Genomic DNA, 12,024 nt, shown 5'->3' on the forward strand with positions numbered 1-12,024 from the left:
GCGTGGCTATGCTGAAAAGTACGTACTTATAACAAAAAAAAAAAATTTTTTAATAAAAGCCAAATGGGTGTTTAAAATAAAGCTGTTTTTTTTTTTTTTTTTCCCCCGCCCCCCCTTGTTTGATCTTTGTTTTAATGGAAAAGGGAACTATACATACACTGAATTGTAAAGGGTACAGGTATTAATATTTATATGTATACAATGGAATGCATCGCACGCTGAAGGTTTTTCCCCCTTTTTGGTGTACTCTTGCGACACATCAGCATGTATTTCACGCGCCCCTCTTACGATATTATCCGTTCCCGTAGTTTTTGCAAGCCATTTTACAACTCTGGATTGCTCCTAAAAAAAAAAAAAAAATAATAAAATTCCCCCTAAAATTGTAACAACTATGTAAACATAAAAAAAAAAAATACTGAAAATTTCCTGCAACAACTGTTTTTAAATACACTTATATATGGCCCCCCCTGCTACAGCAACACCATTTTAAAGTATGAAAAGCTTACCAATATTGGAACAGCGTTTCTTTTCACCTTTGCTGTGTAGAAGGTGTTATATGAGCAATAGCGAAATAATTAAATTTAAAATTAGAAAAAGTACCCATGAGCATGGCCCAGAACAATTGAAGAAACCTAGCAAGGTGGGGAACGCAGCGAGGGGGAAACACACGTGTAGTGATTTAACAACTCCATTCGAAATATACAAATGGTCGCACATTCTGAACACGAAAAATGAGAGGTTAATAGATGACGTAATAAGGCAAGTGGAAGGGAAAAAAAAAAAAAAAAAACAGAAAAAAATTGCCCGAATAGGAATAACACCATCAGTAGTACAAGCAAGAAGTATACGCTGAATATACATCGTAGCGATAGAATAGGCGCTCCGCTGGATTTACACAGAGCTGCTCATCGCTACCAAGTCGTAATAAATGATAAGGAAAATGACATATATGTAGAAAATGAAATAAGTACCTTTTTTTCCAACATGATAAACACCCTGGAAGACCATTTGCACACTAACCCAGGGGCAATGAGGTTGCTAAAAACAGCAAGGGAAAACGAGTCGCACATATTTTACTACCTCTATAATAATTTCAAAATTGTACGTGTGTTACCATATAAATGTTTTTGGCACTATGAATATGCTGAAGACATTTTTCCCACATGTCATACACAAAATGAGGAAGAACAGCATAATGAATATTTGTTCAAAAATATAGATTTAAATAAATTAGACTTATTGCTCAGGGGGGAAGAAGACATGCTAAGTGGCTCGCAAAAAAAAATGAGCAGCAAATTAGAGGACAAATGGAATGGTGATAAAAGGAATAATCTGAATGATCAGCAGAGGGGTGCTAATCACAAATTTAATTTTGTCAGTCGAGAAGAACAGGTTTTACATAATGGCGAAACGTACCACGGGAAAGGTACGAATTATACCTTGCGTAGCCAAATTGGCAATGAAAAGCCAAGTGGCCTTACGCCAGTTACTAACGAGGTGCATACAGAAAACGGTTCCCATTTTTTGACAGCCCCATTTGGGAAAAAAGCTACACATAATAACTCCCCCTGGATGAATCCAAAAAGGTTTGTCTCCACCGTAGACACATCAAATAATGCAAACACTTTACAACAATCCCAAATTTTCCGCTGTGATGAAAAGGTTGAAGATATGGATATTGCCAGCCAAGGTGATGGCATAAAAAGGGACAATTACGGAAGCACCGCCAAAAGAGAAAATTTGAAGGGAGATGCGGGAAATACTAACACATGCACTGGCGCAGAGGCGAAAAAAGAGAACCATATACATTTAGACGGGGAAAAACGAAATGATGCGGAAAACCTAAGTCACGGGAACATGGTGGATGAGCACGACTTCAATTACGACATTGATGTTTTAAATAACAAAATAATATGCTCTGATAAACCAGAAAGGACAAATTTTAGAATCAGCAAAGTGCCCGTATCGCCGCTCAGCAGGGCCACCGTTTTTGGAAAGGTTCTGTTGGATATTGCGAGAAATAGTAGCGTGGAGTATATTAAAAGTAGGTTGGCCAATGGGTTTGGAGGAGGCGATGCTGCAAATAGCGGTAGGAGTAGGATAATCGTGAGCGAGAAAAATGCGGAAATTCTGGCAAACGGGTTGAGCAAAATGAGAGGAGTAGTCCTAAAACTGGGCCAAATGATCAGCTTGCAGGATGAGCATTTGTCACCCATTTTGGGGAAGGCCCTAAAACTGGTGTGCAATTCAGCGGATGTAATGCCCACGAGCCAATTAAGAAGTGTTCTAAGGAAGGAACTGGGGGAGGATTATGAAAAAAAATTCGACTCGTTTGATTATATCCCTTTTGCAAGTGCATCCATAGGACAGGTTCATAAAGCAACAATAAATGGTAAAAAGGTGGCAGTGAAAATTCAGTACCCAGGTGTTTACGAGTCCATCGATAGTGATATAAAAAATGTGCTACTTATTAATCAGTATACCAATTTGATACTAAAAAATTTATATATTGAAAATGTGTGTAGAGAAATTAAGAAGGAATTAAAATGTGAGTGTGATTATATTAACGAAGCAAAATATTATGTCCTTTTTAAAAATATTTTTCAGAATAGCAAATATTTTTATGTACCTTCTGTGTACACTGAGTATGTGACGAAACACGTGTTGGTAACTTCCTACGTAGAAGGCATAAGCCTAGATGAAGTTGCAGAGAAATTTCCACAAGCCATTCGGGATTCCATAGGCCAAAGAATTCTTTACCTCTGTTTACACGAATTGTTTGTCTTTAAAATTATGAACACGGATCCTAATTTAGGCAATTTTTTATATGATCAAGAAAGGGACAAATTATGCTTAATCGATTTCGGGGCCACTAGATATTACGACAATGAGTTTGTTGATAATTATTTAAGACTTGTAAAAGCATCCGTGGAGGAAGACCAATCTAAGATTTATCACTATTCCTATAAGCTTAACTTTTTTGTAGGTAAGGAAATTGAAGAAATGAAAAATTCGCACATCAAATCGGTGATCTTAGTCGGGGAACCCTTCAAATATCCAGTGTACGATTTTGCCAATAATGATATTGCTAAGCAGATATATAAGTTGTTGCCCACAATTATTTACAATAGGTTGGTACCACCCCGCTCCGAAATTTACACGCTGCATAGAAAATTATCTGGGTCCTTCTTAATTTGCATGAAACTGAAGGCAAAGGTAAAGGCGGCGCAAATTTTTAATTCTATTTATGACAATTATAAGTTCACAACGGAGGATACTTATTTGCGGGATAGATTGAGGACGTACTAGGATTGATTCTTCGCAGCGAGGTGAAGCGGCAGTGTATATTCATGTACCGATTTGTACATTCTTCCTTACGCATTAACACTTTTGTAGCCCCCCTTTGGCGTTGCAGCCCACCCCAGATGAGGGCCTATAATGGGAACACTCCTATAATTTGTCATCCCACAAAAGTGCAAATGTGTAAGTAGGCACACACACGTGTATATTTTCAAATGTGCATAATTTAATTACCCACTCGATTATCCGTTTCTCTTTTTCTTTTTCTCTTTTTTGTTACAATTATGAGCACGCAGGGGGCAATTCTCTTAAGAGCATTCTCTATTTCCTACATGGAACATTCTGCCGCTCCCCCATACCCACCATTTCATTATTCGCACAATATTTTAATTCTACATTTTGTCCAAACCAAAGCATATATTTTTTTTTTTGTGCCCTTTTTAAACCTCCTCGATTTGAATTTATCCATTTGAAACGCTACACAGTATGCGGTGTAACGTTTAGCCTTATTTAGAAATGTCCCTATGTGCACCCTTGTAAGTGCTACCAGGGATGGGGAAAAGAAGTAAAATAATAAAACAAAAACTCGTCTTCTTAAAACGAGCTTTCAAAAGGAACATATTCAAAATATACTTCTAAGAAACTGTTAAAAAAATGTAGAGTTAGAAAAAAAGAATAAGTCATAATCGCGCTTTTCCTTTGCAAAAAAAATGACAAAGATTTCACGAAAGGATAAAACATTTTGTGTTCAGGCGGAACAGTTACATCATATGAGCGTGGCAATGTAAAATTAAAAATTAGCAAAGCGGAAAAGTTGCCAAAAAAAAAAAAAAAAAAAAAAGCCATATGTTAGAAGACACTTCATTTCAACATATATACAGGCACACACCTTGTCTTCTTTACCCCAATTTATTATACAAAGTGATCACATTTTATTTACTACTTTGCGATATCATCGCGCACAAATTAGCTATCCCTTTTCGTGCAATTAGGCCAGAATGCGTTAATGCATTTCTTAATTAGCGGGTTCAATGAAAATGTAGGGATATAATCGTATGTTGTTTAATTTAAGAACCAACAGTGCAAATCTTTTAAGTATACGAAATGCAGAATGCATTTATGTATTTATACCAAAAATGTACTAAAAAAAAAAAAAAAAAAAAAAAAAAAAAATGAAATTTAATAATTTATTATATTTTTTTTTTTTTGCATTTTTCTGATAAATATATGGCTTGTATGGTTATGTCATCAACAATGTTTTCTTCTTCGTTTAGCCACCGGTCCCAGGATTCCTTGGCTAAGTTCTCAACTGCGTCTTGAACCTTAAGGATGATGGGGCATGAACGGGGTAAGTACATATCACCATTAAAAATTTTAAAAGGGAAGCCTCACATGGTTAGAATCAGCAATTATTCAATCGCATAGGAAACGACAAGCACGACAACATGCAGACGTACATACACACACGCAATCGCATGTAACGTCCATTACCTTGTCGTATCCAAATTCGTAGATCAGGTTAATGGCCTCTTCAGACGAAATGAATTCCCATACTCCGTCACTGCATATCAAAACAAGGATGTCTTCATCTTCGTTTATTTTAATTTCCATGAAATCGGGCTCGGATATTATACCTATCTGGTGACCGATCGTGTCCCCAATGGCTCTGCGTTCACGTACGGCGGTAGAAAAAAAAAAAAAAAAAAAAGGCGTAAATACGGATATGAACAAGCGATGTGAGTGTGCACAGAATGAATATAAAATAAATAGACAATGTGTAAAACGGATCGGATGCAATTCATTTCCGTTACGTGTGTGCTCGTTATGCACATTATGTAACTACAGCCTGTGCGGTGAAGTAGTTTAATAATCACGACACTAAGACATGCACAGGTGAAGGCAAATTTGATCGATCCGCGGGCGATCACTTGAGGGTATAGCAAAAATAGGGACATTACCTTGACATGGCCAAGCCTGGGTAAAACTTATTTTTTAAAAAAACTCGGTAGGGTATATCCCCCTCGAGTTTCAATACTTGCCCACCGGAATTTATAATTCTTTTTTTCTCAGCTGCGGAATTGGGTTTATGATCTTTCGTCAGATCGAAGGCCTCCAGCACATTCGGGAATCCCTTCTTCCTCCTGCCAAGTACAGCCCTAGAATCCCCCACATAAGCCACGTATAATTTTTTTTCCTGAAAAAGGTGGACTATTATTGTCGCTGTGGTACCACTCATTGTACTATCAAAATAGGCTTCTTTTTTCTTCTTCTTTTTTTTCTTTTTCTTTTTTTTGTTTAATGTCTGTCCCTTGTCGTTTTTGGTGGTATCCTTTTCGTTTGCATGTTTCTTGGATTCGCTTTTTTTCACCTTTGCATGGGAATTCTTCGGATCGTCATGATCATCACTGTCACTATCACTATCGGTGTAGGCACACCCATCTTTGTTGCTTGTATCGGAGTCTTCGCTAAAATTGTCATCATCGTCGTCTTCATCCTCCTCATCATCGTCATCCGAATTTCCCAGCTGACCTATATTTAAATCAAAGTGGGTACTAACCACGGAGCTGTTCCTCTGCTTGTTCATAGGAAGTCTTTTGCTGTTGCCACCTTTATTGTTGCCCTTTTGTTTGTTTGCAAATTCTTCTAAATATGCATTTGTCGTTTTTTCTATGTTGGCATGAATATTTAGGAAGGCATTAGTGAAGACCTCTTTCGGATTTTTTAAAAAATTTTCGTTCTTTATAATCATGTATGGTAATTCCTTTTGTACATAATTGGACACATCATGTCCATATGGCCCATGGCCATCAAAAATGGCATAAAGAGCCAAGTTCTCCGTCGTGATAATTGTGAAATCATCCTGATTAGGGCTTTCCGGCTTTAACCCTTTTCTGCATACATAGCCTATTCCATTTTCATTTAATTTATGAACTGCACCTTTAATTTTTACACATTTTTTTTCGAAATCTTCTTGAAAATGTGATGCCCTCACTCCTGCTACGGACGATCTATTTTTTATTTTATTTTTTTTCTCTCCACATTTTTTCCCCTCTTCTTCCTTCACTGGAGTTATTTCCACTTTCGTATGCGAATCATTTTCCGATGATTCTTTAAACCTGTCTTCATTGTCCTTAAGCTCTTGAATGCTTCTTTTTATTTCGTCCGTGTCATTTGGCAGCTCTCCTTTTGTACTGATTGAGAGTCTCCTTCTTGTGTTCTTTCTTTCTTTGACTGACAGGGTGGTGGAAGGGGACATTCAGGGTTCATGTGTATAGAGGTGCATTGGGGAAGGAGAAACAAATATACACATGCGTTTGCATGCGCATGTGCGAAATTGTGGGAAGAATTCACCCACGCGCACACATCTACATAATGGAGCACCCCGAGTGGCGTATCAATGAAAGAGCTTTACAACATGAACATTTGCACACATGCACACAGAGATGTGGAGGCTACCCCCCTCTGGCAGTTACACACAAACGTGTACACATATGCATAAAGGATAATGTAAATACAATAGTAACTGCTAAAGCTCATAAAGGAAGCGACGGTCATGGTTATAGAAGCAAAGGCGGCGGAAAATGCGAAAAGTGCTCCGTGGATAATTCAATGAGAAAATTTGCACAAAGTTTTGCGCCTCTTTTTGGTTACCCATCTTAGTAGCTCATTTTTTTTTTAATTTTGTTTTTTAAATGTTCACGCATGAACGATGCATATACAAAGAAGCCAAATCAAAGGGCGTTTATATTGTGTGCTACCAAAAGTTGCATAGTACACCTCTTAACTTGAGGGGAAACATTTGCGCTCTTGCTCATCATATATGCACATGCCAGCAAGTACACGGACATATAACACTTCACTGCTGTTCTGGGCTATCATTCAGTTGGGATGAAACAATTCATACATGTTATTATATGTTCCACTTGTTCGGTGGGTGTAATGCATGCGGATGAACGTTTAAACAAGGAGTAGGAGAAGTTTGCACAGGAGAAGTACATAATTGGAGGCACACATAACGTATGCATAGAAGCATGCAAATGATGAGGGGTGGGAGGTACTTTTAACAAAGCTTAGCAACTATTAACAACGCTTAAACAACAATTATATAAACTGTGGAGTGATGTTAATTTTACGCATAGGTGGTGTGAGCATATATGAAGGGTGCATGTTGTCATAGGCGCAAAAAAAAAAAAAATTAATAATAAAATCTCATTCTCATATGCCATTAAAATTGATATACAAATGTACAAGCTACGAGGTATAATAAATTTGCACAAATGGGGGGTAAGGGAAACTGGGAAAATGTGTCTTCACTTCCATTGTTGTGTACATTTTTGCTTCCTCTCACTTGTTCTTTTTGTGTACACGTTTATCATTTCAACATGGTGCATACATTTTTCATGGTCATGAACAAGCATATTACGCAGGGACTATGAACATGGGGAGGCCCCTTATGTAGGCTTGCCATTAAGCATATGTATATGTGCATATTCATGCACATGCATGCGGGGGTTGTTCCATTTTTTATTCACACTTTATATATGCGTGCACCAAAATTGTACAATAGTGCATTTGTACACGTACATGTTCTACTGGATGGCGGGTTTGTTTTGCGAATTTTATGTCTTAGTGAAGAGGTGCATGTACCCATATCTTTTCTTTTTTTTTTTTTTTGTCTTTCCTTTAATTAAATATCACAAGGCAACCATTATAGTCAAAGGTACAAGAAGAATTAATTAAAATTGAAAATAAACTTAAAATTATAAAAAATACAATTTGCAAAAAAAAAAAAAAAGGCAGGAAAAATGGATTAGCTACGTAACAAAACTATATGTACTCTTTTGTACGAACTGAAAGAAGGGGAGGAAAAGAAGGGAACAGAAAATGAACAGATAAGAAGAAGCAGAAAGGGAAAGGGGTAATAAGAATAAGGTGGGAAATATAAAATGCACAAATAGTTACAATTACAACTACGTGAATGAAATGCGGCTAAACCAATTTTCACAAAAAAAAAAAAAACATATTCAGAAATGACAAAAAATACAAGAAATAAAATAAACTTGCAAGCAAAATGAACACTACCGTAAATTGGGTAAAGCTCGTATTGCACAACGTTACATGTGAAAAGGGAACTTAAAAAAAAAAAAAAAAAAAAAAAAAAAGGAAGCAAGGGAAAGGGAAAAAAGAAAGGAAACGACACGAAACGGAACAGAGCGAATGCGAAAAAGGCGAATAATGCAAGTGAGGCAACTGTACTAAGCGAAATACAACGAAAACGAACGAAAAGAGCAAGGCGCAAACTTCACGAAATGAAACCCACCGAGGGTAAAGCAGAATATATAATGCAAATCATTAATCGGGCGATCTGCAAACATGCAAAAACAAAAAGCAAAAAAAAAAAACTCAAAGAAAAAAAAATTATGTATAGAACACTTTTCCCATATTGTGAATTCTAAAAGGTACATATCTTTGTGTAACAAAATTGGCAAGACCCCAATAGTAATTTTTTTCCTCTTTTAAATGAAAAAAAAATAAATATAATTTGCTTACGGCACAAAATGTAAAGTAGCAAATAAATATTGTTTGGAAGATGCCAAACTATAGTGAGGCATTTTCTAACAATTTATATGTACGTGTAGCGTTGTGCATAATGCATTAAGCATATTTTCATGCCAGCAGGGGACAATGCAAATGTGCAGTTAGAAGCATATTATTTTACAACATTTTTCCATGTGCTGCGAATGCTTTTAAGTTAACAATCTCGTGCATGTAGGTTAACACGGATGTACCCTGCAAGAGTACACATACATGTGTGTATATATAATTGTGCACACAGTGGGGGGGAAGCTCAAAGTTGCGTTCAAGCGTCGACATACCTATATCCAAGTGCGTCCGCTTTTTTCCATTATTCTCACCGAAGGATTTGTTTACAGGCTTCTCATCCGATTTAAATTTTATATTTTTTTTTATCATGTTCGATGGGCTGTCGCTTCGAAATTGTGAAAGGGCGGTAGAAGGAATGCTCTTTTTTTTTTTTCTTCTTCGCGTGCGTCTTTCCCCATTCAAGCTGAGTTAACAACCCGTTAATTCTGTCTCAAAGGAAGACTGTAATTTATATTGCTTCTTCACCCAGAAAAAAAAAAAAATTAACATATTGCGTTAGCACCGTTGTTGTTCATGGGACTTTTTTTTTTCAATTTAAAACATTACGAAATGGATATTATCTCAAAGTTGTGTAGGTACCCACAAGTGCATGTGCCTAGGCATGAGCTTATAAGTTTGTTGGTCATGTATCTACCAAAGCTACAAACGAGGTTTGCACGATTAGCCAAAAGGAATACCCTCAAAAATAAATGCAAACACTCGTGTACTAACTGCTTTGGCGAAACATAATTACAATAATGCTCTTTACAACGTGTCAAACATTGAAGGGTTGCTGCTCAGGTTCAGGGTTCAGGGTCGCGCAGACATTGTGCTGTCATCTATATGCACGCGCACTCTCGTACGTACATAGCTGCCCGCAAAAGGTGTGTACATTTACACTTATTCAAGTGCATGTGTACCTATTTTTACGCAATACTTTATGCAGTGTTGTGTTTCCTACTTATCTTTTCACATGTACCACTGTTCAAAGTGAAATGTAGAGGCCTCTATAATTATCATAAGCTGTTTTTTCTTTAACTGGAAATCAAACTCGGTAAATAAATATGCTAATTAATTCATCTCAAAATTGGAAGAAAAAAAAAAAAAAATGACAAATTTTGGATGTGGCCATCTACTTTGCATCATGTACGAATAAATACCTATGCTCACGTTAATGTGTAGTTATGTATGAATTTATTTTTTTTGTCTTAAATGGATATTCCAATGCGCTCTTTATTTACGTTCTGCACTTTCTTTACGAACATTACATATTCGTGTTTTTTTTTTTTTTTTTTTTTAATTTTATTTGGTTTATTTTATTAAAGCCGCCTACAGAAGTTCATTCGAGTCGAATGACTGCCCAATGTAGGAAATCGGAAGTAATGAATGGCGACAAAAAGTTGAGGGCACGCGTATGCATATAGTAAAGCGCGAACCAGCTCGATGGTTAGAAAGCCCTACAATTTGCAGACACCGGAGAACATATATTGCTTTTTTTATTGCATACTCCAAAAGGCATTTTCTATATTTTCCAGTACATGTTCCCTTTTTATCTCTCGCACAAATGTTTTATTTTTTTCCTATGTGCATGCGTTTATACATGTGCAAATGATTTTACATGGCTAGACATTTTAGCTAGTTCGAAATCTATGTTACCCTTACCCTATATTTATAACGCCTTCATGTACGCACTCCTCCTTTACCATATAGTTAGCTTCGCGGTAATAGGAAGCTGTAACATTTATCCATGAAACCATCACGCAATTCATAAAAATACGTTTGTGTCTTTTATGTAGCACTTTTGCATGTAGGAACTTATAAGATGGCGTTACTGGCAGGAGAGGCCACATTTGCGGTGCACACACTTGTGCGCGTACGTCCGGGTGTACGTACATAAAACAGCACCTGAAAAAAAAATGGGCGACACTTCAATGGCTGGAAAATATAAGTGGCCCATTTCGCTAGTGCTACATTTGCAAATGTATTATTTTTTTTTTTTTTTTTTTTCCATACTGTAAAAAATGAAATATATACATATGTGTGTGTGTTTGTACCTTACGTTGTGGAGGTTCCCAATGGGATTAGTAAAATGAAAACTACTCGATCTTTTGGGATCTCATGAAAAAGGACGCAATAGTAAAATCCCCTGCTTCCTCATAACTTTAACATAATTGAACAAAAGGGAAGGAAACATTTTTCGAATTGCTTTTGTGCTCGCCCCACCATATAGAGTTATACATGTAATTTGGAAAAAAAAAAAAAAAAAAAGAACAATAGTTTCTCTGTAAGAAATGGTTTATCCAACTGTCACCATGTATGTACAGGTACACCGCTTGGAATAAAGTTCAATTGAAAAAAAAAAAAAAAAAAAAAAAAAAAGCAATATGCCAATAACGTTGCAACAACGTGGTGGTATGTTGCAACACGTGGTAATAAAATGTCTATTTTGCCAAATGGGGTAAGGTGATCAAACCTTTGGAGAAATAAAACCACGATAAGACGTTTGTCAAAGTTGTATTACGAAGCAACCTCCAAAGGAAAGCAATAGTCCTTTGTTCGTTTTCACAAAAAAGGGTATCCCCAATTATCTCCTAGATTATACCTTTCTTCATTCCTTTCTCTGTACGCGCGAACAGTTTCGTCCAACTATTATAAACGTAGTAATTCGGTTCTATCCCATTTGAGAGTATGTTATGGCCATTTTCACGAAACTTGGAGGTAGACAAATGGGAAACCATAAAGGATTAATAGGAAAAGTATTAAGCCTTATGCAATTTCGCAGCATATCAAGCTGCACCACGCGGTGTTTTATGTTGGAAAGCCCAAAACTGGACTTTCGACAAAACCTGTGCATACATAAATATTATCTCCGCACGCTTGAGAGTAAACCAATACCCGCTCAAAATAGTGCACACATGAATTTTAATAATTTTTTTTCGTTCATTTTTTAAGCAGATAATTTTTTTGCAAATAAGTGGTGTATGCCTACATAAGGTGAACAGCATTGTTCTTTTTTTTTTTTTTTTTTGCAAAAGGGGATGTGTGACTTGTATTCGTACGTTTCGAAAGGCTAAGAATCAT

At 36.6% G+C, this 12,024-nt stretch overlaps 2 protein-coding genes across 2 annotated transcripts; one reads left to right on the plus strand and one right to left on the minus strand.

Moving 5' to 3' along the window:
* Window positions 1-493: 493 nt before the first annotated feature.
* Window positions 494-3,309, plus strand: AK88_03923 (Atypical/ABC1/ABC1-A protein kinase; the record flags this gene model as incomplete). The annotated part of the gene is made up of 2 exons (XM_012481533.1): window positions 494-738; window positions 828-3,309. The coding sequence occupies 2 exons, from the start codon at window positions 494-496 to the stop codon at window positions 3,307-3,309; spliced, it is 2,727 nt and encodes a 908-aa protein (XP_012336956.1).
* A 1,181-nt stretch (window positions 3,310-4,490) lies between these two features.
* Window positions 4,491-6,556, minus strand: AK88_03924 (uncharacterized protein; the record flags this gene model as incomplete). The annotated part of the gene is made up of 3 exons (XM_012481534.1): window positions 4,491-4,622; window positions 4,792-4,966; window positions 5,259-6,556. 3 exons carry the CDS (start codon window positions 6,554-6,556, stop codon window positions 4,491-4,493), a joined length of 1,605 nt encoding a protein of 534 aa, XP_012336957.1.
* Window positions 6,557-12,024: the final 5,468 nt, after the last annotated feature.

Source organism: Plasmodium fragile, assembly GCF_000956335.1.
Source record: "Plasmodium fragile strain nilgiri unplaced genomic scaffold supercont1.49, whole genome shotgun sequence".
NCBI lineage: Eukaryota > Apicomplexa > Aconoidasida > Haemosporida > Plasmodiidae > Plasmodium > Plasmodium fragile.